Source organism: Drosophila innubila, chromosome X (assembly GCF_004354385.1).
Source record: "Drosophila innubila isolate TH190305 chromosome X, UK_Dinn_1.0, whole genome shotgun sequence".
Taxonomy (NCBI): Eukaryota; Metazoa; Arthropoda; class Insecta; order Diptera; family Drosophilidae; genus Drosophila; species Drosophila innubila.
In genome coordinates, this window is record NC_047626.1 from 39635893 (window position 1) to 39663516 (window position 27624).

At 34.4% G+C, this 27624-nt stretch overlaps 1 protein-coding gene across 1 annotated transcript; it reads left to right on the forward strand.

The window, feature by feature from the left end:
- The first annotated feature begins 160 nt into the window (after positions 1–160).
- LOC117789938 (BTB/POZ domain-containing protein 7) lies at positions 161–22293 on the forward strand. The gene is made up of 4 exons (XM_034629152.1): positions 161–434; positions 18591–19076; positions 19134–21653; positions 21715–22293. The coding sequence occupies exons 2-4, from the start codon at positions 18693–18695 to the stop codon at positions 21856–21858; spliced, it is 3048 nt and encodes a 1015-aa protein (XP_034485043.1). The 5' UTR covers positions 161–434; positions 18591–18692; the 3' UTR covers positions 21859–22293.
- Positions 22294–27624: the final 5331 nt, after the last annotated feature.

The window sequence follows — 27624 nt, forward strand, 5'->3', positions numbered from 1 at the left end:
TGGAGCAGCTGTAACAAAAAAATCTGTTTCAGGAATACCCCCATTGAGAAATTAAACGATAGATGTTTAGTCAAACATCGATGCACCAATTAACATCGGTATCAACAAAAACATCGCGAAATATCGTCCAAAATTGATAGATACTTGATGTTTCTTACATCTTTAGTCTGTATCCCAAATTGATGAAAATTTAATCGTGTTTCACATAAATGAAAATGAATATTAAATAAACAACTGAATGGTGTAAAGTTATACACAACAAGACGTATCTTAAAAACCAAAATGTATATTTTTTAAAATGCTTATGCAGTCTTGTCGCAAGTGATTAATCGATCTGTAACAACTGTTTAGTTTTAGCTGTATAAGATAACAATATTTTATGGGCGGCATTAACCCCAGTTTTGCCTGGAAAAAATTCTTATATAGAGAAACGAGTAAGTAAATTTCCATTGATAAGAGTAATACGGTCTTGTTTATTATTTTTAATGTAATTAATATTTGTTTTCTAATCGTCTGGCTGATTATTTTTGATATTCCAAACACATACATTTACACATGTGTATGTATATTAAGCGATATGAATGCATATGTACCTCAAAGGATCCCAGCAGAACTGGACCTCAAAGAATTATTGAGGAAAGTTGAGGAACATTCCCTGGTCATTGGGGAAACATCGATCCGTTAGTATGAAAATGATTGAGGAATATTACATTGGGAGTTCCTAGGAACAAAGAATGAGAAAGCTTCCCTATACATTTATCAACGTTTCCCCAACAAGAAACGTTGGTTAATCCTCGTGGAACTCTGCCTAAAAATCCCCAGGCACTAAACTAAAAAAATAATTATTTCAAACGTATTGTTTTTCATTTTGAGTTTTTTTTTTTCTTTTAATTTATATTGTATTAAATTTTTGTTTTATTTATGGTGGTTCTAGTGGTGTTCGAACCGGTGCTCCAGAACTGAAAATTTCTGCTTGTCTGCCACAATTTATTGTTTAACAATAATGTACCTATTGGTTCCAATTTTATGTTTCAAAAAAGCAGCGGCCAGTTGACGCCGGAATTTCAGTTCTACTGGGATATTAAATGCGTTCAGAAAATGTGCATGTGTGTACATATGTAAAATCACACAAAAAAAAAAACCTCTACACGAGGTAAAAGTCTAGTGACGAAAGCATATTCCAGCCCAAATATTTCTGATATCCAATTTTGTGACGAACAAAATAAAGTTTAATATAAAAATTTTAAACAAAAATATAAATTTAAAAAAAACATGAAAAATAGCATTCTGCACTGTGCACAAAGAGTGTGTGCTTCCACGAACAAAAAATCTACTTTTTGCACAGTGCTTCGTGTTTTTTTTAAATTTATATTTGCATTTAAAATTTATATATTAAACCTTATTGTGTTTGTCACAAAATTGGATATCAGAAATTTTTGGGCTGGAATTTGCTTTCGTCACTGGGCTATTACCTCGTGTAGAGGTTTTTTTTGTGGGATATCAGAAATTTTTGAAATTGCATTTGTCATTGTAACTTTATCATTATTGCAGGCATATAGTAAAATATATAAATTTATTTAGTAAATTTCTTTCATATTTAAAAACATTTTTTCTAAAATTATAAAGAAAACTAGGGGGCTCCGCCCAATGTTCGCTTCGCTTGCGTTGCTACAGTCGAGCATACTCTACTTTCGGAGACCCCGTACTTGCTATGAAAAAAAAAAGTTTTTCATACTAATAGTGGGTTTACATAGGGGCACGGAGAGTCATATTTGACAGCCACAGTGGCACGGAGCAATGTGAACACAAATGCAGTGACATAAAATTCAAGTGGCACAAAAAGTGAGTCACTTTCAATGTGAACACTGGTGTCATTCTGTGCCTCATATCTTTTGTGCCAAAGGCTGGCACGGATTTGACAGAAAATAGTTTGACAGCTGTTTCAGTGGAATCAGCTGTGCCAAACATATTGAGCAAGTTGGTTTTTTATTGGACACTGTGGCACGCCTAATTATGTCTTTTTTTTGCAATTCTTGTGTTATGAAATGGATTTAGTGTACAGTTTTTAGTTAATAAATTAACGTGATCTTTGAATTCATTCCCTAGAGAAGCAAAAGTAATGTGGGATGAATTTTTATTAATTGACAATGTATACTATCAATACAATGTATACTGACAATACCATCAAAAATGAAGAAATGATAGCGAAGTTGTGTGGAATGCTCAGAAACAATCATTATTTAATAAATATGCATTAAATTAATTTTGTTTTTCGTACTAAAACGTGATTTTCGACCGATAGAAAAATGTGTATTTCAGTAAACAGGTAATATCTGTCAAACCTCTCAGCCAAAATATATGTGTCGTATACCAAAAAACGCACTACAACATACTTAAGTTTGATAAAAATCGTTAGAAATCGGCAAAATGTAAGCTAAAAAAATTATTCCACCTGTAAAATGTTACCTGAGTACTTAGGAAAGAATATTTAAAGGTACGCATAAAAGCCCTCAAACACACCTTTCCAATGATATATAGAACATATCTGTAGCTTCTATAGTTTGGAAACTGTTGGCGTTTCAACTTAAGCTGGAAATACCGTTTTCCCGCTAAACTAGTGGTTTTTTCAAAAAGTCGTAGAACAAACATTTCTAGATTTTCGAAAATAAATAAGTCCCCATCATTACATCTAAGGTATCTTAGCGCTTTGATGCAAAGAGACAAACAAACTGACTTCATTTCATTTTGAGAGGTCCACTAAAAATTTCAAACTTCAATCGGATTTGGTTGATCGAGGTATCAATCGATGCGTATTTTTAAGTAGAATTTTTAAAGAATAAAAAATTTTACCAAAAGGCGGCAACGGCTCCATTAGCTGCAATCATTTAAATTTTTCCCCTCCCACTTACACCCCATTATCTCATGAACCAGGGGAGTTAGCAAAAGTTTTAGTACTCCAGTTTGTAAGTTAGGACTAAACCTTTCGATCGGTATATAACTCGATTTGATCGGACAGTCACAGCAAATTTTCGAAATTTGCTGTATATATTGCTAGTCGCCTTTCGCACCCTTCGTGCTGCTTTCGTCACTAGCGCGAACTGCCGTGCGTAGTGATATTGTTTTATAGCTGATTCAATAAGATGAAAGATAATTTATTATATGTACACTGGTCGGCATATTTTTTTGACAAAACTTAAAGTTAAATCTACTCATAATTTGAACTAACTTTACGATGATTTTAGCATCAATGAAAAGATCATTTAAATCCTGCTTAAAAAAAACATCATATATTATTGATCAGCATCAATAGCCAAGTCGATATAGCAATGTCCGCCTGTCTGTCCGTCCGTCCGTCTGCATGAACACCTAGATCTCAGAGACTATAAGAGCTAGAGACACCAAACTTTGTATGTAGGTGCCTCTATATTGCAAGCAGATCAAGTTTATTTTAAAATTCGGCCACGCCGAGTTTGTTTGTTTTTTAAATCGGGCCACTATATCATAGAGCGCCCATGGGAACAATCGGTCGAAAATCAAGTTTTAGTATGAAAAACTTTTTTGTCTAATGAGATATTGTAACCAAACTGATGCAATATGCATATGTATGGTTTTATATATCTTGTCCAAAGTTGGTTCAAATCGGACCACTATATCATATAGCTGTCATGGGATCGATCGGGCGTAAATCCAGTCTTAGTAAGAACAACTTTTTTGTTTTATAAGATATCGTAACCAAACTAATAGAATATGGATTAAAGTTGGTATTATATATTCTGTCTAAAGTTGGTTCGAATCGCACCACTATATCATATAGCTGTCATAGGACCGATCGGGTGAAAATCAAGTCTTAGAATGAAAAACTTTTTTGTTTAATGAGATATCGTAATCAAACTGGTACAATAAGCATATAACTTGGTTATATATATCCTGTACAAAGTTAGTTCAAATCAGATCACTATATCATATAGCTGTCATAGGACCGATCGGGCGAAAATCAAGTCTTAGTAAAAAATCTTTTGTGTTTTATGAGACATCGTAACCAATCTGATAAAATATACATTTAAGTTATCTAAATATTTTTTAATGTTTTTCATTATTAGTTTTTGTCATAGTAAGTACAGGGTCTCCGACAGTCGAGTATGCTCGACTGTACCACCGGCCCACTAGTTTAAAGTAGACTTTTTAAAGAATAAAAATTTTTACCAAAAGGCGCCAACGGCTCCATTAGCTGCAATCATTTAAATTTTTCCCCTCCCACTTACACCCCATTATCTCATGAACCAGGGGAGTTAGCAAAAGTTTTAGTACGCCAGTTTGTAAGTTAGGACTAAACCTTTCGATCGGTATATAACTCGATCTAATAGGACAGTCACAGCAAATTTTCGAAATTTGCTGTATATATTGCTAGTCGCCTTTCGCACCCTTCGTGCTGCTTTCGTCACCGAGCTGCCAACTTAGGCACAATTTCTAAATGTTATGTTAAAACCAAAAAGAGAGAACGAAAATAGTAAAATCCCGCATTTAGGGTAAAGTTCTCTCTGGATACAGAAGGCTTTGAAAGTAGGATGAGAAAACGGCCCTTATTATTAAAGCCTCTTTTGATTTAACTCAGAGATTAGCTTTTGCAAGCTAAATCTCGTATTTTCCTGTCAAATCTTACATTTCCCGCCAAATCCAGCTTTATAAGTCCAATTGCATGGAAACATTTAAATCAGGGGACAGAGCAAATTTAATTTTTCCGTTTTTTTTATGATTTTGAAATTTTGGCACAACATAGCTTAGACAATTTCATCGTGCGATAAGACGTCTTTTTGCGATATTCGCTCAGTAATCATACTAACCATTTTCCTTAAGTGTTTTTATTTACCATGCATTTGTTCCCGCATTAATTTAAACGCCGTCTTAATGCATGATAAATTTCAGATATTTGGTTTGAGACTGTGTGTGTGACTGTGTATAAAATTTTCCACGAATTTGACTCGTGGTATATTTGCGGACATTTTGCAGTGCAATAAGTCGTCAGAACATTGCACTGCTGGTGTTCCATGAGATCCATGGTACTCATCACCAGTGTTGCCAGGCGATGAGTGCCCGCATAAGCTAGATTTTCAGCAAAATTAAGCTTAAATAGGCTAAAAATTAAAAATGTTGAAAAACCAGCTATACCAAAATGCAACGAAACATACAAAAACATTAGGTTTTTAAAGTTTTTTATTTAAATAAAGTTATTTGACAAATCGTCGACCTCGTCACATTCTTTTTCATTGGTGTATTTATTGTTTGTATGTATAAGGCTTATATATTTTTGTGGCAAGCTATAAGAGTGACAACATTCTCAATTTCTTTGCAATCCATATCTGTAAATAAAAAAAAAATCATTTAAAAAAATTCTTATGATTTTAAAAAAGTACAAACCTTATGCTTAAATTCGTCCCTTTTCAGCCAAGCATCGCGGAATAAATGTTTATATATTTTTTTTGGCATTTTTGCTAGCTTTTCTCTTTATTAATTTCACAACTTGTGTTTCACAAATCCAAATTAAAGTTGTTGGTGATAGCACATCGCTCACGCATCAGCCATCATATCGATGACAGTATCGATTAGAAGCAAATTCACGATCATATAAATAAATGAACAAGCTCCGATATTTTTATGCCGTGAAACATTTTGAACTAATAAAATATTATGTTGGTGCTACGAATACATTTATGGCTAGAATATGCTATATGAATTTTAAAATAAGCTAGATTTATGGCTATAGGCTATTTGCAAATTTTATAAGCTATTCCGATTTTAAATATGCTAGATCTAGCCTGAAATAGGCTAATCTGGCAACACTGCTCATCACCACATTGCTTGGTAATTCTCTAGGTTTTCTCCAGTCACCCGTACTACAGGGTAACTGTTTATACATGCGTACACATTAAAAAACACTATCAAATTAGCAGTCAGCAGCAGTTTCGATACCCCGTCGTGTTTTTGCTAAATCTTTTTCACGAAAAAAGTTTGTTGATGTTAGATTCTATATAACAGGTGCCCACAAAAACATTTCTGCGTGCGGCAGTCTGCGCTAGTGACGAAAGGGTAACTCACCTGGTTCATAAGAATACAGGGTGTAAGTGGGAGAAGCAAAATTTAAATGATTAAAGCGGATAGGGACATTTGGGCCTTTTAACGAAGTTTTTATTTGATAAATTCTTATCAAAAATACGCGTTGATTGATACCGCGATTTCTCAATTCTGACAACTGATTCAAAAGATGATTTAATTTAAATTTTTGGTGGCCTTTCCGAAATGAGTTGAAAAGTCTTTTTGTTTGTCTGTTTGCATCAAAGCTTAAATTTAATAATGTGAATGAACTATTTTTCGAAAAAACAGCTAGCTTAGAGGGAAAACGCTAAATTCCGCTAAAATTAGTTGTGGGTATCAATCTTATGCTTACTTTTTTGTAAAGCACTCATGTGCAATTTTATGAAATAAGGTTTTTAAGAGTATACTTTGACGCTTTATGACAAAATAGCTCTTACGTTTTTTTTTATTAATTTTTAATATGTAATACGTAAAAGTCTTGCGTTTGTTGGTGTATGATACATATGTTAACTCTTGGCTGCGGGCTTTGAAAGATATTACTGTTAACTGTCAGGGACCGTAATCATTATAAGTTTTATTTTAAAAATCTCTCTTCAATGATTCTATAATGATTTTTACGATTTTCTTCAACAATAATAATTATTTTTGATCAAAAAAATAAAACTCAAAAATAATGATTAATTTTGATCAAAAAATAATACTCAACAAAAATGCTTAATTTTGATCAAAAAAAATAAAACTCAAAAATAATGACTATTTTGTGAGAAATAAAAATTAAACTACAAAAAATGATTAAAAATAATTTCATTTTTTTCGCTCAAAATAAAACTCAACAATAGTTTATGACTTCTGTGTTGAACTTTTTACCGATATGTTACATATTTTTTATCTATGACTTAATTCCTTTCATATGATACATCACATGTCCTTCAAGGACGAATATTAAGGATCCTATAAAATTAAATGAATTCTTTTTTATTGAATTTTCTAAGAAACAAGTCAAAAGTTCTTATGCTTAAATTTAAATTTAAAAAAAACTATTTTAGCTTTTCATTCTCTTTTTTTAGAGGTAAGCTACACCTAACAGACAATTACCAATATATTAAATAGTTATAAATTAAATTTAACACGATCCTTAATATCCGTCCTTAAATGACATTTGATGTGTCATATGAATCATATGATATGTAATCATATCGGTGAAAAGTTGAACGCAGAAGTCATAAACTATTGTTGAGTTTTATTTTGAGCGAAAAAAAATAAAAATCGTTTTTAATCATTATTTTTGAGTTTTATTTATTTCTTTGATCAAAAATAATCATTATTGTTGAGTTTTATTTTTTTGATAAAAAAAAATCATTATTTTTAGTTTTTTTGATCAAAAAAATTTATTATTATTGTTGAAGAAAATTATAAAAATCAGAATGTTAAAAATCATGGGAGAAATGCAGAGATTGCACAAAACTAAAGATTTTGGTGTAATTTGCTTTTTTTCTACGTCCATTTTAAGTGAGTGATTTTTGTATATACAAAAAAAATAAAATAATGGTTACACTAGGCAACAGCCAAAGAATTAAAAGAACCAAACCCAATTACAAGAATCGATCCTTCCTATGGCAGCTATATGAAATAGTAATCCAATTTTAACCAAATATGGTTAAAATGTGTAAAATAACAACAAATTTATATTTTGTGAGATTGGTTAAGACATCTCAAAAATCACAAAAAATTTTCTTACTAAAGGTCATGCAGCTCCACAAGGAAGTCATTAAAGTCGCCAAAAATATGCCTAGGCACAAAATAATATTATATCGCTGTCTCCCTAGCGATGCAAATAAAATAGAAAAGAAAATGTAATATATATATATATATATATATATATATATATATATATATATAAAAAAACCTTCATTTTCTTGATTCAAAAATGTATTTCTTTTAAACTACTAGTTTGAATCTTTAAACTTGTATAAATGAATTATAGATTTATTCATAGCTTTCAGAAAAACTAAAACTTTTGAAAATCGGTTTTGGCATTCTCGAGTGATGACGACAAATGTGAGCGCACCTCTGAAAAAAAGTATTAAAAAAAAAGACATTTTAAAAAATTCTTCTACAAAATATCTCACCATAGAAAAAAAAATTGTTTTTCTTCGTTTGGGGCCACATATCTCTAAAAAAAAGTGGGTTTGGTTCTTGTAATAGCCAAAAAATTAAAATTTGTTGCCTATTGTTATTTACGGTCCCTGGAATATATACATATCACGGTCGGTAGAAAATCCTTTTTTAGCACGAAATACATTTTTATTTTTATAAATATCTCAACCAATCTGACAGATACTGCATATAAGTCAGTCTTATAGATCCTGACCTAAATTAGTTCATCTCGGTCTACCATATTATATAGCTGCCATAGGAACGAACGGTCGAAAATCACGTTTTAGTACAAAAAACTTTTGTTTTTTGGGATATCTCAACCAATCTGACAGATAATGCATTTAAGTCAGTCTTATAAATCCTGACCAAATTTGGTTCAAATCGGTTCTCTTGATCATATAAGAAACTAAAACAAAGTAAGGAAAAATTGTTCGTCTTTAAAAATCTACAGTACCATTACTACCACATAATCAATTTTCTCAACTACTGTGGACTAGTGTTGTAAATCCAAATTTAAGATCAAGTTCAAAATCGAGATAGAAAATTTTCGAAAGTTGTCGATTTATCGGGGGAGAATAAAGATTAATCGAGTTTTATGTCGAGTTTTTTCCAAAAAAAAAAAATTATATTTGACCCTTGCGCATTTTGAACCCACACCAATCCTGTAGGTAATGCTCCTTTTCGCAATTCCTTCGGCTGTGTCGTTGTAATTGTTGACGTTCCGTGTTCACATTCAACCTTTTTTCCGTTTTGTGCTTGTGCAATGTTACTGATTTTCACCGTTGCTTCTTGAGGTGTGCTTACATTGCGTTGCTCCTGCTGTGTCCGGCTCTGAGTGGCCTGTCCAATTGAACTGTCCACGTGGAGCAGCGTGTGATGACGCCCGTGACAGTTTTTGCAAGTGTACTTGGATTTACACTTCCGAGAAACATCACCAATTTTAAGGCAATTAAAACATAGTGATTTTTCCTTGACCAGTGTGCGTCGCTGATATACATTTAAGCCAGAAAACTGCGAGCACGTGTTTTTCCCAAAACCGTTTTTCCCAAAACCGCTTTTCCCAAAACCAAGTGTATGATCCAGCAGTCCCTATTGTTTTGACCAGCTGCATCCAAACCACGTACAATCTACGTTGCACCATCTGTTACTTTACGCAGAATTGCAATATCTGCCTTATGAGTGCTGGGCAAATTCATGAATGTGTCCAACAAAGCGCTTACTATATGACGTGGACGATTGTACCGATCAAGAAGACAATTCCATGCAGCTTCATATGCTGCCTCCGAAATTGGCATGCGACGAATCAAATCTGCGGCTTCATCAATTACAAATGATTTTAAGTAATGAAACTTCTGAACTTCATTTAGATTCTCCTTTTCATGAGTTGTGCTCTTGAATATGTTCATAAATGCAGGCCACTCCTTGTAGTCACCTGCAAACGGCTTTATTTTGATTTTCGGTAAATCGTTATGCATTATATTTGCATTTGCTCTTAAAATTGTTGTAGTTGCTGATTGCTGCTCGGCCAAGCGTTCGTTCAGCTCTTGTTGTTGTTGTAAAAACAGGGAAAATGCGTCGTTGTTGCTAAAGAGCGTGTTGCCGCACGCACCGTTAGCCGACCCGCCATCTTGTGTGCCGTGGTTTTCTAGTTCTTCCATTCTCTCGATTTTCATCCAGCTCCTCGTACATAGCCATATGATCGGCCAAGGACTCGAACTCCTTCCAAACTGAATTAAGTGTTTCTAACAATGCCATGATGTCGTCGAGTGGAAATTCGCCTTCGTGCTTCTTCTGCCGCAGTTAACAAGCGCGTGATGCTTGCCTTCCTACGGCCTCTTGCTGATTCGAGAATTTTTAATTACTCCATGTTGAACAGTTAACTAATTTAACCAATCTGGATCAGAAGGACCAAACATAAGACGGTGAATGAAACTTTAGTGGGCTGTAACTTTATGTTTTCTTTTATTGATTGTAGAGCGCTGTCCTTTTCGATTCGCTGTCTGTTTAAAAACTAAAAACGCAATACAGAATATGACGCTTAAGACGCGTCAAGCTAAATATAATTAAAATTAGTTTACATAAAATGTTAATTCCTTTGGTGATGTTAATAAAAAATTATTTAAAAGATTTAGTTAATACGATTGGTTCATCAAAAAATACTTTCATACGAAAATACAAATGTATGTGAGCATTTTATTAGTAACAGGTAGGAACAGTTGCAATGAAAGTCTGATTATCCAGCAGTGCTACATGTTGCAATATGGGTAAATAAAATAAAGAATATGTTGAATAGTAATAAGTTTTTTATACTTATATTTAAATTAAATTATTTTTAACTAAAACACTTATTATTAAACAGTAAACTTTCTGCGATGCATATTTACAGACAAATTGAAAAACCGATAGGTAACTTAAATGAGTTTTGCGACCTATAAGATCTATTGTACCCCCTTCTGAACTTATAGCTCTTCCATAAGCCCTATCTCCCGGACGAATTCGAAGATTTTGATCGGGTTGAGGTCTGCTATGTCCCTTAACTGGATGACATATTTGCCTAGGATACTTCGTCTGCGTCTAGCCAGGGCTGCGCATTCTGCAATGACATGTATTGAGGATTCCTCTCTATTACTATTTTGTGTAGGTGGCTTCTCAGTCTACAATGCCCGGTCAGCGGACCGGTCAGTATTCAGGTCTATTCTTCCCCATGGGAATCAGTTATTCGAAACGACTATAAGACATTTCGCTTGTCGGAGACCATTGTTTGCTCTCACTCTGACTGTCTTAGATGTTTTTCGACTTTTCTCCATAGATTTTAATAAATCTTAACTTATACGGCGCTCGATAAATGCAGCTTTTCAAAAAGAGGGTGAAACCGAAGTTCTGAATTTTTTTTAAGTTTTCCTTGAATTTTTAAGTAAAAAAAGATAAAAAAAAACAACATTTTCTTAATTCCAAAATTAAAAGCTCTAAAACTACTGGTTTAAATCTTTGACTGTGTATAGATGAATTACACATATATTCGTTGCCTTTCAGGAAAAGTACAGCTTTTGAATATCGGCTTTAACGCTCTCAAGTAATGATGACAAAAATAGACCAAATTTTAAAAAAAATTCTAAAACAAAACTCTGCCATAGAAAAATATAATTTTTTTCATCGTTTGGGGCCCCATATCTATCCAAAAAAGTCAGTTTGGTTCAATTCAGATTTGGGCTGTTGCCTAGTGTAATAATTTCTTCCTTTAAATCAAATTCATTTAGTTATGTTATTCTCAATATGCTTAATTACAATATATTTATGTGTCAATCAGACATACGTTGTACGTTAGTTTTGCTTTTATTTTAACATTTTGAAAGTTACCTATGTCAATTTAATTTAGCCCCTGTACGTACGAATTTAACTTTTTAAAGTATTTTATTCATTAATGTTCATTAAATCGAATAATTTAATTCTTATAGTCTAGGAGATAAAGGTGTTTAAAGTGGTAAACTCGAATTGTCTGGAATTTAATAGCTCTTTTAATGTTTATACCACACGAACAACACCTACAATCAAAAAACTAGCTACAATCAAAAAACTCAAAGGCGTTCATTTGCAGTATAATTTTAAGATTTTGCTCAAGACGATCTTAATTTTAGTATTTTAATTTTCAAAATGTTGCACTTTTGTCCTACCTAAAGAAAATTGTTAAACAGTTATAAATAAAACGAAAACTGTTTTGAGAAACTCGTGCCGGGCTCGGGCTTTACAAAATATGTGTTGTCGGGTGTCGGGCCTCAAAAAAGAAGCCCGCGCCCCCCTCTACTTCATGTATGTAGTTTCCTGGATACCGTACGCAGATTAAGTTTGCTTTTATTTTTGAATCGGACCACTACACTCCCCGTCAAAATGTTAGGCGCAGCTTCAACTCATATGAAAATACACGTGTAGTTATTGTACGAAATCATATAAAAATTTGAACAGAATTAAAAAACAATAATTTGCTCTGCAAGTGTCAAAAACAAGGCACATTTTTCTCGTCAAATGATAAGACGCTCGAGTAATATTTTGGGTTTTGGAGAACAATTTTAATACATTGCTTTGTGATTTTGTTTAACACGGTTAAATCTTAAATTATTTCATGCGTGGAGACACCTATCTGATATATCCCTTCGCAAATCCCGTCTAAAATAAGGCAGAAAAGCGCATTTAAAGACTAATGTTTTTTCAGATCCAATTATGCAAGATCGGTATTATAAGCGATACTTTATATTCGAATTAGTATTCCACTATATAGCATTCGATAAATCCACTCTCAATCATTTTCTATCATGTTTATGACCAAAAAAATGAATTATCGCATAATTTTATTGTAATTTTAATGGTAAGACTCTGAGAAGGGTTTCCAATTTAGAATAAGAAATTTTTAAGTTGAAATTTTTGCCTAAATCCATTCAGCTACACGATGGGTGGAACACTTAGTCTCAGTACGAAAAACTTTTATGTTTCTTGAGATATCTCAACTAATCTAACAGAATATGCACCTGGGTTGATCTTATACATCCTGACCAAATATGTAGGAACAATTAGTTGAAATTACAAGGGAATCAATTCATTGTCATTGCGAACGGTATCACAGTGCCTGGGCACAGGGAATCCAAGCGGAGCCCCCTTGTTGAATTAGGAAAATGGTGAATCTTATGAGGTTTTTTTTTTCTTTCTTTATTTACATAGCTTCAATAATTAGGCATCCCACACTAGGGCCGCATGCCAAGAAGCGTGGCAATAATCATTTTTTTGGCGCTAAAAATAGTATATCTAATTGATAGAGAAATCTTCAAAGATAACGAATCCAAAAAGTTATTAAAAGCGGGTAAAAACTGTGAGCGTCAAAATTGACCCACTTTTCAGTGCACACACAAATGTGAAAATTTTACAAAAAGTACAACTTTAACACTGAATTGTAGACAAGTTACAAAACCGATTTTTATGCTTTTGCTTTCATCTGAAAAGTATGTTAGTTTTTAATGAAATTTGTTTACTTTTTATACAAACAATGCATTAACAATACACTAAAATTAGGCTATTTTTTAACTTTGATGGAAGATAACTAGATCCCAACTTCGACCGTCACTGTCTCACTACTACAGGACGCTTTGCCTGCGTCCAGCTGCGTAAGAGATTAAAAAAAAAAAATTATAAAATTTTTGTAATTAGGATAATTAAACTATTTAATGTATTAAACAATTTTGTTAAAAAATGAAACAAGATTATCTTCAAAAAAAAAACCTATTTACGAGGGTGAAAGTCTAGTGGCAAAATACTTTTCATGACCCAAAATTTCTGATATCTAATTATGTGACGAATAATATTTAATTTAATTTATAAATTTAAAACAAAAAAATATAAATTTACGTCACTAGACTTTTACGTCGTAAAGAGGTTAATTTTGGGATATCAGACATTTTTGATACTTTGAAAAAAGGTTACCAAATTTCGAAATCGATTCACAATTACATCAAAACTCAGGCAGTTTGAAGCCGTTCGGCCCGCCGAAGATTTAAGGCGATAAAATTTTATCTGATTATTTTCAGCTATTTAATATAGTCAGCCGATTTGAATAAAGTTTGGTCGGAGTGCAATCAATGCATATTCTGTCAGATTGAGATATCACAAAAAATAAAAAAGTTTTCGTACTGAAACGTGACTTTCGACCTACCGATCCTGTGGCAGCTATATGATATAGTGGACCGCTTAAAGCCAATTTTGGTCAGGATGTATAAGACTGACTTATATAGTCATTATGTATGCATGCACATGGCAGCTAAGCTTTTACTTGGAGCTTTTTACGCCAAGCTTAAGCTTAGCTTTTTAATCATAAGTTAGTAGATAAGAAGACTTGAATGAGTACACACGTCCCAATAAACATTTTGATAAAACGAAACTTAAGTTTTTCGTTTAAACTTATTCACTCGACAAAGAAGTCGAAAGAGGAGGTTCTCTCGAAGATCAAGGTATCTTAAAGACGACGACGAAGTCGTGGCTGAAGACATCGATCGTTCCTATGGCAGCTATTTGATATAGTGGACCGATTTGAACAATTTTAATAGAGACTGCAAAAAGAATTTTTCAAAAATCTCTGCTTACATTTTTTATGATTTTTTGAATGGGATGATCTCAGAAAAATTTTGTATGAAAAGGAGGAAAAAGTGGCTAAAATAGTCATTTTTAGCAATTTTTAAGGAAAATTTTGTATCATTCAAACAGGATTTAAATGATCTTTCCATTGATACTAAAATATTCATAAAGTTAGTTCAAATGATGAGTAGATTTAAATTTACATTTTGTCAAAATAAATATGCCGACCACTGTATACCAAAACAAATATTATAAACACATAAAAATCGTTAGGGCCGTTTTGTCAGAAATCGCCAAAATGTAAGCTATTATTATTATATTACATTATTTCACTTGTAAAATGTTACCTAAGTACTTTAGAAAGAAAGTTTAAAGGTACGAAAAATTAAAAATTACCTTTCCAGCGATATATAGGATATATCTGTAGCTTCTATGGCTTAGAAACTGTAGTATTTTTAGCGGAAAATACCGTTTTCCCCTTAAACTAGCGGTTTTTTTTTAAATAGTCGTAGAACAAACATTTCTAGATTTTCGAAAAGGAATAAATCCCCATCATTACATCTAAGGTATTTTAGCGCTTTTATGCAAACAGACAAACAAACAGACAAACAAACAGACAGACTAACATTCAAACAAACTGACTTTTCATTTCATTTTTAAAAAGTCCACTTAAAATTTCAAAATTAATAATCTTTTGAACTAGTTGTCGGATTTGGGTAATCAAGGTATCAATCGACTCTTATTTTTTATAAGAATTAAAAAAAAAAAAAAACGAAAAGGTGCCAATTAGCTGCAATCATTTTAATTTTGCCCTTCCCACTTACACCCCCTTATTTAATCACCCAGGTGAGTTAGCAAAAGCTTTACCATTTTGGTAGTTAGGAGTTTACTTTTCTAACGGCATATAATTTGATCTATCGGAGAGTCGTAGCAAATTTCAATATTTACTGTATATATTGCTAGTCGCCTTTCGCCTGCCGTCCGCAGTGATATATCGGACAAAGAAAAAAAGATTATTTTTAATTTTGCACGTAAAATATTCACAGAAAATATTTTTCAACTATGATCGACAAACGAGAATCACCCGGTGGGCCTATGTGTAAACAGGCAAATATCTTTCCTAGTTTAAAAGATATGATCTTTGCAACGCAAAATGAGAAATCGCCCCACTGTGCGTAGTCGTTAAAGATATACTTCACTAATATCGATGGGGAATCGGCAGTAAAACAACATTTTATAGCTTGGGATTTTTTTTTTGTCGATTTTGCTGATTTCCTTTTGCTCGAGCCCCCCCTTTTTTTTTGTTCAACATTTATGCGCAGCTCTAATTTGCAGTTCACCCAAGAAATTTAAAAAACATCTCCTGAAATTTACTTTTTGTAACATACTAATTATATTCAGCTTGGTGAATGCCACCACGTGGTTCCTCCTAGATTATCACCTAGCACCCGTTGGGTGACAAACTTATAGCGTGCGGCGAGGTTCCTAAAAAGTAAATATAGGTCATGGAGTATGACTTGAAATCCACCCATAGAAAAAACACCTTTCAACGAAATATGCAATAAGCAAAGAGCCTCGGAGCGGATTCGAACTGACGTTGACGACTACGCACAGTGGTCGATCCTGTCAATCTGGCAAGCAATAACACTAGACAACAAATTTAAACTTTTTGGCTATTACAAGAACCAAACCCACTTTTTTTGAGAGATATGGGGCCCAAACGACTAAAAACATTTTTTTTTTTATGGTGAGATTTTTTTTTAAAGAATATTTTTAGGTTTTTTTTTTATATTTTTTTTCAGAGGTGCGCCCACATTTGTCATCATTACCAGAGAATGCCAAAAGCAATTTTCAAAAACTTTTTCTTTCTGAAAGAAAGCCATTAGTTTAAGAGATATCAATTTTTGAATTAAAAAAATTGGGATTTTTTTTAGCCTTTTTCTAAGCTTTTTTACTTAAAAATTCGAGGAAAAGTCGAAAAAAATGTATTACATTATATTTTCAATTTTATTTGCATAGCTGCATTAATTACTCGTCGTTTAAGATATGGATAGACGGCGATATAATATTATTTTGTGTCTAGGCATGTTATTGTCGACTTTGATGACTTCCTTGTGGAGCGGCATGACCTTTAGTATGAACATTTTTTGTGACTTTTGAAATATCTTAATCAATTTCAGACAAAATCGATTTTTTGTTATTTTTTTTACCATATTTGGCTAAAATCGGTCTACTATATCATATAGCTGGCATAGGAACGATCGGTCGAAAATCCATCTTAAGTATGAAAAGTTGTGTTATTTCTTGAGATATATCCCACCTTTAGTATGAAAAACTTTTTTAATTTCTAAGATATCTTAACCAAACTCACAAATTGTGTATTCTATGTTATTCGTTACATCTTCACCAATTTTCGTTCGAATCTATATCATAAAGCTGTCATAGGACCGATCGGTCTAAAATCAAGTTTTAGTATGAAATACTTTTTTGTTTTTTAAGATATCTTAACTAAACTGACAGAATGTGCATATAAGTCTTATGCATCCTTACTGAAGTTGGCTCAAATCGGTCTACTATATCATATAGCTCCTATAGAACCAATCGGTACAAAATCAAGTTTTAGTATAAAAAACATTTTTATTTTTGGAGATATATCAATCAAACTTATGAATTGGAACTCATTATTTGCCCTTTACACCCTTACCAAATTTGGTTGAAAACGGAGCATTATATCATATAGCTGCCACAGGAACTACTAGTTTTCATTTAAGACTATGTGAATAAATTACAGCTATGTTCATTATTTTTCAAAAAAACTAAAGCTTTTAAAAATCGGTTTTGGCATTCTCGAGTAATGATGACAAATGTGGGCGCACCTCTGAAAAAAAGTAATAAAAAAGAGACAGTTTTTAAAAAAATTCTAAAGGTAGGTACTCACTAAAGTTTGTGAGGATCGAAAAAAAGTGATATACTTGGACGCCTAGCGTCGCAAACTAGTGTGACCAACGCAACACCAAAAACTAACCAAATGTTGAGTGGTCACATGGGGGCGTCAGCTGTGGTTTGTTTACATTTTAAAATGCGACAAACTTGAAAAATAAATAAAAAGAATAGTTTTTAAGATATGGAGAAGGGATTGTTGGCATATTGCTCTAAGCTGAAGGAGGCACGCAGGCTACCCGCACATTGGGTCAATCTATAAAAATTGCATCGAAATGATTTTTTCATCCAAGCCATACTTCTTGTACTTCTTCACTTCTTTTACTTCTTCACTTCTTTTATCCACTTTATCTTATCGTCTGATTTAAAGAAGTCCAAGCGTCTTCTTTTCACTTTAAATTTTGCCATATTTAATTCAATGTATTATCTCTTGTGTGCACAACAAACAGCTGACATTTCTCTAATGGCTGTCCTTATATTGAACAACACATATAAATGGTCAGTCGACTGCCTGTAGTATTGACAAGCGCCGCACCGTATCTGGCAACTCTTTTTTCATGCCTTTTGTGAGTACCGCACCAGCAAAACTGAAGCGAGATAATTTATCTTGCGTTCCGCCACTGTTTTCTTATATGGAGTTTGGTCTAGCGAGCGGAATTTTTTCGATGTGAGTACCTAGCTTTCAGCTGGGTATTGACATAAGATTTGACACAAGCGAAGGAAAAGTGCTCAATATTCAGCTGTCGGCGGGGAATGTCAGTGTTGCCAACGCAACACACAAAAATAACAAAAATTATGATGATAACTCTGTTGCGTCAGCTGTGCTTTGTTCACATTTTTAAAAACGCACAACTGATTAGATTACATTGAGGAGGCATAGGGATTGGAAAATTACGAAAGTGTAGGATATTTAGTGTGTTATAATTCAAAGAAGAAGAATATGCAAAGGCACATAAAAGTTATGCGCGGATTCTTCTCTTTTATAAATAAAATTATTAATTTATATAATTTGGGCCGACAGATTGTTTTAATTTTAGCTAATATTCTTGCAATTTTTTCCTGGTTGAAAAACTCTAGACGTCTATGTTTGATTTTCAAAAAACGACGATTTCTTGATCTGGCAGCTCTGTGTTATCCGGCCTCCGAACAAGCCAGCTAAAACGCTGGCTAAATTTCTATCTAGCTAATTTAGCAAATGTTTTTTTTATATGGATTTGACATTTAGTTCACAGCTTTTATCTTACGTCCATACCTAGCTTTAACAACAAAATTTACTATTTTATTTGCAGAAACTACTCTAAAATGTTAAGAGTTACCAAGATGAAGAAAAAGCTACTTGTTTTAATTATAATGTTGATACTCTAAATACATTACACAAAAAAATAAAGCAAATGGGGGCAAACTCTTCCAGTGGAGGCTCTCCAATAGCCGCACCTGCTGAGCCCGCAAGTGCTAGCAGTGAGAATGGCAACGAGAACATACCGGTACTTCAAGCACTTACAACTGTAAGTATGGGATCTTCGGGCTCTAATGTCAGCGGAGGAGGCCCTGGCACAAGTGTAGCCTATAGTGGCATTCACTACCATCGAGACCAAAGGCGAAAGCGAGTGACCGGGTTTGCTACGCTAAAGAGGAAGTTCATACGTCGGCGGCGTTCATCAAAAGCATGTGATCACGCTCGTATTTTACGCGACTTTGTGTGTGACTGGACCCCCCTTGAATTGGCTGCACTGTGTGAGGAGTTTGAAGCATTGGCGGCATTAAGAGATTTATCGGTAAGCAAACCATTTAGCACTTCCGAACTCTATCTCATAAATTTTTCTTTTGTCTAGGTGCAAGCGGAATTGGCACGTCCCCCGGCAGCTACATACAAACAAGATCTGGCTGCTCTTTATGACTTACACTTGTGTACAGATTGTGATCTTGTATTCCGTGGATCAATATTTCCAGTACACCGTTCCATATTATCCTCACGTTGTACATATTTTCGAGACTTGCTTTCTGGTTGCCCGGGATTTGGCGCACGCATATGTCTCGAGCTCCCTTCGTCGCCAATCGACGTGCAAATATTCGCTTCATTGTTGCGTTACTTGTATACAGGCGATCTTTGTCCACATGATCCGACAATTAATGTTAATTTGCTTCGTCAACTTGGGGACGATTTTGGAACACCTAATCCGCTTGAACATGATCTACGTTATTTGTTGGAAACAGGCGATTACGCTGATGCCGCACTAGTTTTTACAGCTGAAAGTACCAACGATTGTTTGCGTCAGGACACGGGTAATTCAGAGTACGGCTTCAGACCGAAACTTGAGCTTCCATGTCATAAGGCTGTATTAAGTGCGCGTTCGCCTTTCTTTCGTAATCTTATTGCCCGCCGAGCCCGTAATATTGATGAGTACATAGAGCGCTCTATACATGTTCCCACGCGTATTGTTCTTGACGAAACAGTTATACCGAAGAGATATGCCCGAGTTCTACTTCAGGCAATATACTTAGATACGGTTGATTTGACACTTATATTGCGAGGAGCAGGAACCGGCAGTTCAGCCGGCTCTCTTGGCGAGGTTCATGCATTAACAAACACTGGTCGTGTTAGACCAACTACTCTTGAAGAAGCAATGGAGCTATACCAAATTGGCCGGTTTCTAGAACTTGATATTTTATCACAGGGCTGTGAAGACTTAATACTTGAGTGGTTGTCACTTGAAACGTTGTCAATGGTTTTAAAGTGGGGCTGCCAGCCTCACGGATCTGCATGGATTTTTCGTCAGGCGGTCCAATACATGCGGGAAGAATTTGCCGCGGTAAGCGCTTCACCAGTGCTTTGTCAGTTGGATAAGAGACAACTTGTACATATATTACAAAGTAACTTCTTACAAGCATCAGAATTGGAGGTATTACAAGCTGTTCTAAAATGGGGTGAACAAGAGCTTATTCGACGTATGGAAGATCGGGAGCCAAATCTATTATCGCACACTGCTCACTCGGTGGCACGAAAGGGCGTTAAAAGACGTGATCTTAGTGACATTGAGTTGCGCGAAATACTTTCGGAACTGCTGCCTTTGGTAAGGATGGATCACGTTTTACCGCCAAACAGTGAGGTGTTATGTCAAGCTATACGCCGTGGTCTTGTCAGCACACCGCCATCGCACATGATTGGCGACGAGCGTGAAAATTTACGTGTTAACGCTTGGATACGCGGAGGAAAAAATCAAGGTCTCTTTGTTCGACCACGACTCTTCATGCCGTATTTTGAGGAGGTAAAAGCATTACTAGAAGATCGAATGGCCTCGTCTCACCATCAAGTTGAACTCATGCGTATGCGTAGGTCACGGCACTTTCCTGATATTCCGGACACTCTTTACATGGTATCGCGCATGAACGCCGTTGCAAATAGCGGTTTTGCCGCTGGCGTCACTTGTAGTATTGGTAGCGACAACATAGGTAAAGTTGAGCCAACTGTTATACCACCACCAGATAGTCAAACGATTTTAGCAATGCGTAAGCGTGAGCATAAACTTCGTCAGTCGCCAATGTGTCAACGGGCTCTGCTACTGCCCCTTTCATCAAAGCATGAAATCGACCGACAAATTCGTCTACGCGTGGTAAGAGAATTTAATCTGCCAGATGAAGTATCTGATCTGCTTGAAACTTCTCTGTTGACGAACCAAGAAAGCGGCAATAGTCAGAAAGAATGCAACGACGTTCCAACAACTCAAACACAAGAATGTCTATTAGAAGATGAAAATCAAAGTCCGCCACCGTCACCAGCAGTTACGGACACCGCTCACCAAACAGCTGTTGCCACTTCATTTTTATCAATCTCGTCCGTGGCTTCGTCAGCTTCTTCAGTGTGCGGTACAGATCCTGTGCAACCATGCTATAGTCGAAATTTGACTTTTCCACGTCATCAGTCAAGTAGCTTACTCGGTGTAGAAACTCTTTTGGCAACCAACTCGAGCTCGGCACTACAGTCAAGCTATGCACGACTATCGGCATCAGTGCACCATCGCAATGAATTACCAGCTTTGATTACAGAGGGCGATTTTCGATTTCCACATTGTAATGCTTTGAACATAGACAGGATAGTTGAAAGCGGTTCCAGTGGATTAGACTCTGCCAATGGACATCTTTCTGATATGATGCCCGATGTGGCCATGGCTACTGCGTCCTTAGGCCAGCTACATCTTACCACAGCAGGCTCTAGTTGCGTTGGTAATCCCAGTCATCGCATTATTGGTAGCAACAGTGATATGTCCGAAAGCTTGCAATTAGATTTAGGAGATGGCCCGAGTCCTCACATTATCAGTAGTGCTGCTGGTGTGATAACTTTGCGAAATTTACAAGTAAGTATCTATCTAATATTATATTAAATGATTTAAAAACTCATAAAATCATTCAATGCAGCATCAACTGCCGCAGGGCAACTACCACCACATCATGCACCGTTCGAACTCGCCATTTGATATTTTGCGACAGGAACAGCGCTCACCTGCTCCACTCCACCATCCTTCAGGTGCATTGAATTCCGGGCCACCTAGATTTTTATAGAGGTTGCAAGTGGCTCCCGATAATGGACTTTACTTTAGCACTTCGTTCTAAAAAAAATATAAATAATATTACAATTTCAGAAAAAATAGTTAATTTAAAAACAAATTAATGTAATGTAATTTAAAAAAATGAACCTAAATATGTACGCTCTTAGCTACGATTTGTTAATCTACAATTTAGATGAAATTGCGTTTGTACAAAAGATAAAGGATTAATATTAACATACTAATATTTGACGCAATTCAATGAACATATAGTTCTTTTTATAAAAATAATGAACAAAACGTTTAGCTTGCAAAAACTTTTGCATAATTTGTTAATAATAAGGCTTATTTTATTTTTTTTTCAGATTACAATTAATCAAACTGTATTTGCATTCCTCTTTCGACATGTAGCTGTCATTGTCTTCGCCAGACTGATAACACACTGCTACAATAGCGTGTTGTAGGTATAGTTAAATAAATTTTATTTGCATACTTGAATTTTTTGGGCCACATCGAAATTTTAAATTGCAAGAAAAGCGTTTTTTAATAAATTTTTTTAGAGTGAAAGTGTCTCTAAGAACTGTTAAAGTAAAGAAATATATCAAGCTACTTCATTTTATAATTTTTTTTTTTTATTTTTTTTAACTTTTAGTACACACTTAAAAATGTTTACTTGATCTTTTGATTGTTTAAACCAGCGGTGGGCACGGAATTTGCAATCGTGAGCACTACAACAACATCTACAACAAACACAACTTCTGAAGTCATAAATCAAAGCAAAATGAACACATTTATGACTCTGTGCGTCGCGACAAAAAATCTGTGTGGTTGTTGTCGGTTTTGACAAACCAAAACAATTGTACACTAAAAGAAGTTCTAATTAATTTTATTTGCAAGTCGAACGCTTATTATGTGGTAAAAATCAAAACGCATCAAAACCAACTTTACTTTTTCACACAGTGTACAAGACGCTGCTGAAGTCATAAATCATAGCAAAATGAACACTTTTATGACCGTACGCGTCGCAGCCGAAAGTCGAGCATTTGCTTTGTGTTTGTTGTTTATTTTTATTGGGGGTCATAAATGGGTTGCGCGCGGCGTCAAGTTGTTGTTGTTGTCTGAGTTTTGTGAGTAGCGCGAGCAAGGGCTTGCCCATCGCTGGTTTAAACTGATTATAATCGGTATGTCGATCAGTGCTAAGTGAGCAGCAGTCCTGTGTTATTATGTTGGTTTTTATACCCGTTACTTAAAAAATAAGTAAAAGGGTATTTTGTGTTCGTTGGAATGTATGTAACAGTGAGAAGGAGGCATCTCCGACCTTATAAAGTATATATATTCTTGATCAGCATCAACAGCCGAGTCGATATAGCCATGTGAATCTGTCCGTCTGTGTGAGCTCCTAGATCTCAGAGACTATAAGAGATAGACATACCAAACTTTCACCCACAGACTTGAAATTCGTTGGAGCAGGTCAAGTTTATTTTAAATTTTTGTCACCCCCCATTCCGGCCACGCAAATCGCGAAAAACCGTTCGTTCGTCTGTATAAATAAGAGACTATAAGAGAAAGAGTAACCAAATTTGACACACAGATTTCTATAAGCCCCACGCAAATCAAGTTTGTTTCAAATTTAAGCCACGCCCCCTTCCGCCCACACAAATCGGAAAAAACCACCACTCCCACAGTTTTTAAGATAATACGTTTTTCGTGATAATAAACGTTATCTATTATCCCACTGAATCGCATCAAGATCGGACAAGTAGAACAGCAGTTATGGCGATTTAATGTTTTCAAAGTAATACAAGTAATTTATTGAAACAAATGGATTTCAGAGACTAAAAGAGATATAGTAACCAAATTTGGCACGCAGATTTCTATGTACCCCACGCAGGTCACGTTTGTTTTAAATTTTGTCACGCGCCTCTCCGCCCTCGCAAATTGCGAAAATTTACCACACCCCCGGTTTTTAAGATAATACGTTTTTCGTGGTTATTAGAGTTGCAAGATGCTATTATCTATTATCCTACTTTAAAGCAGCAAGATCAGACAAGTAGAACAGCAGTATTAACGTGCAGAAGTTCTTGAAGCAAAACTTAACAAAAATGCATCAAATAATTCTCAACTGGTTCTGACGACGCAAATATGACATTCGGCTTGAATCGCCAATCGAGGCAACCCAAATGGTACCGATGATAGGGACTTGCATCTCTTGAATCAGCTGTACCATGCCATGCTCCACGACAGTAAACCATTAAAAGACACAATTTTTGCCTAATTTATTCATACAATATTTTGTAAACCATAAAAGTTTGAATTGATTTCAAACTCTGCAGAATTTTTCTCGTCGACCTGAAGCAGTTGCTACTTGAATTAAACCTGAAGCAGTTGCTAATATAAAGCAGTTGATAACCTGAGGGTGTTTAGACAATTGTGAACATGAAGCAGTTGATAACCAAAATCAGTTTTTAGCCTGAAGAAGCTGCTAATTTCCAAATTTGGACAAAAGCCTTCCTTTTCGATTCTCATAAAAAGGAGGAGGAGGAAACAAGCCATGCCCTAATAGGGGATTCAAGGCCTATTATAATACATTTAAATAATAATAGTTAATTCTCAAAAAACATTTTTCTTAAAAATAAAATATGTTTACAATGCTTTTATATATATTTAAATTAAGTAACGGGTATTCTATTGTCGGGATCTCGACTATAGCCTTTCCCACTTGTTTTTTTCTGACATCAGAGCGCGTTTCTTTTGTAGCTATTTCTTGGTGAAACCGTTCACCTAAAATTTAAAATTTTGATGTGCAACAAAAAAATCTAGGATGCCACAATGTTACATTTAACTATATCTACAATTTACGCTATATCGCATCCCAGAAGTTATTTGTCTTTAGCACCTTGTAATAAATGAAACATTTAAAATTTCTAACAATCAATAGCAGCAAACAAATAATTCAATTTAGGTTAAAATAACAATTACAGATTTTGATTAAATTTGAAACAAGATGGCTTAAAAATATAATTATGTATGTATATTATCGGATACATTGGGTAATTTCGAATAAAAAATTTCCTGCTCATATTAACCAATCGTGTCATTAATTTGCAAGTCGATTTAATTTAATGGTAGACAGTCATGTTTCGTAATCCCCTTTACGAAACCTTTACATGGTCACAGGCTTGGCTCTTTGTCGCTCATCGTCTATATGCGCGCTTCCGCAATTGAAATTAGTGCAGGCTTTTGTGTGTTCGGTAGTTACCAGTGGATCACAGCTTATTTGATCTACTACATTTCCAACTATGTTTGGCTTTTATTGCTTAATGCAGATATAATTTATGTAACATATTAACGAAAATATTTTGTTTAATTTTTAAAACTAAGTTAACAAATTTGCATTTAAATTTTAAATTTATCTGTGTCCCAATCATAGATAAATTTATTTAAAACTATGGGGATCCGCCCCCTGCTAGCCTCGCTTGTAAAATTTTTGGGTGAAATGAGGAGCACTTCTTATATACAGTGGGGAGCGAAAGTGAGTACAAGTTCACAATCTTTGTCTTTCGGCATCCACGATAGCAAAACATTATAAGCAATGGCCAAAAAATGATTTTTTTCATATTTATTATATTATTTGTATGAAATATTAGTAACTAGCAAACATAAAATAGTTATTTTCAAGGAGTGAAAAATAAGAAACCCAAACAACTCGCATGTACTCACATTTGCTCTTATCGTGGAAACTAAAGATATAAAATAATTTAAATTATTTCTACTTACAAAAGAGGTTTTTGTTTACTTAATTTGTAAACTTTGGTACGTTCTTTACCATATTCCTAAATATCTGTTTTGGAATCCGAATCCACTCCACTTGTACACGGCTCCAAAGATCGTCCTTGGCGGATGACCAAGTCGTTGTTCAACATTTGACCAAAGTTTTTTAATCGAATCAAGGTCGAGAAATTGTGCTGACTATTCTATCAATCTTAAATTTTACATTCCAATCAGAGAGCTGCAATGGGTATGTTCGAGTATGATCGGTCATGTGTGCAAAAAGTTCAACCAAACCAACTCAGCGGCTCGGGCGCAACGTGCTCGATCAGGTTCCGCGCCTCTCTGTTTACGATCGAGTATCGAGCGTGATTGTTTGTTTTCAAACTACTCAACTCGATTGAGGTTCGTTTGTGACGATACCCAAAGCCACGTTTTGGTTTGGGTATGCTTCAAACTTGGGTATGAATGGGTATGGGTATTGCAAACATATGTCGGTTTTGGGTATTCGAACGGGTATGGGTATGGGTATGCGAACGAGTGTCAGCTTTTGGGTATGCAATCATTATGGGTATGGGTATGCGAACGAGTGTCGGCTTTTGGGTATGCAATCAGGTATGGGTATGGGTATGAGCATGGGTATCGGTTTTGGGTATCTAAATGGGTATGGGTATGAGCTTGAGTGCTTGTGTCTAACAAGTGTGCGACAGAGCGCGCAAAAGCGAGCACGCGAATTATGGAATTGGAGGATGCGTTTGTTAAAAAATAATTATTTTGGCGAAGTACACGACGTAGTACAAAAACACGACATTTATATTTCAGTGGCTAGAATCAACTAACTAACTCTTTATTCAAAATGTATAAATGAAAGCTTTTACATAAAAATGCTGATTAACTTATGCTACGTACATGTGTCTCCATATCTATTTGTATTGGTATAATTATTTGGAATTCAATGCATATTCCATGATTATGCTGATTAGACTTATTTGACATACATGTGTTTTAGTATATATTCATGTTGGTGCAATTAATTGGAATTAGGTGTATTGTATTTGTGTTTCGGTTGCTAAACCGGATGCTTTCGTTTTTAAAAGAGTTTATTAAACTCGTGTTGCGAAATTACTTATTAAGCATTTAACGAGTTCAATAGCTCTTGTACTTTCTGGCTAATTGGGGTTTGTAGACTGTCTGGTTTTATATTATGTTCTGGGAATGGAGTGGACTTATACATAACTTCTCCCCCCTTTAGAAAAGAATTCTCCTGAATTCTATTATTATTAAGCTGGACTTTAATTTTCTTGTGTTTTAACATAATGACAGTTATTAATATAATTATTATTAAAATTACTGCGATATTAAATGAATAGGTTATGTTTTTATGTGTCTTTAAGTTTGTGTTAAGTTATGTTTATCCAGTTAATTTTGTAATTTTCTAGTATGCCTTCAAATGTTATTTGTTTAGTAAAATTTTGTATTTGTTTCTTTTTTTCATAAAGTGTTCTTTCGTTTTCTATTTCGAAAGTGTTTGTAAAATAGTTGTCGTCTATACCTATTGTACAATTTGCAAAATGTAATAATGTATTATTTGTAATTTGTACTTTTTCGTTGATACAATTTTGATATAATGTTTCGTTATTGGCATTTTTGATTACTATGGTTTCTTCGTCTAATTCTAATATTTCCATTTCTTTTTGTTGTACCAATTTACAATTTTTCTTAAATATACAATGTTTGCTTATTTTCATTTCTTTTAGTTTTTTGTTTATTTCATATGTGTAGGTTACATTTTTATAATTAAATACTAATTCTGATTTATAATCTATTTCTAATTTTTTCTCATTAGGTATTGGTACAATTTGTTGCACTTTAATTGTTGTAAAATTTTTGGGAATTTCTATTGCGAATATTAATAGATTATTAGTAAACAATGCTGTAGTTAACTTGATATGATTTAGTTTGTTGAAGTTAATGTTGTATTTCTTTATCTCACTATCTATCTAATATGCTAGGG

Bases quoted from the DNA above. Each gene is read 5' to 3' on its own strand.
- LOC117789938 (XM_034629152.1), top strand. From the start codon at position 18,693: ATGGGGGCAAACTCTTCCAGTGGAGGCTCTCCAATAGCCGCACCTGCT. The intron at 19,077-19,133 runs GTAAGCAAACCA...TCTTTTGTCTAG, and splicing joins CGGCATTAAGAGATTTATCG to GTGCAAGCGGAATTGGCACG. The intron at 21,654-21,714 runs GTAAGTATCTAT...CATTCAATGCAG, and splicing joins TAACTTTGCGAAATTTACAA to CATCAACTGCCGCAGGGCAA.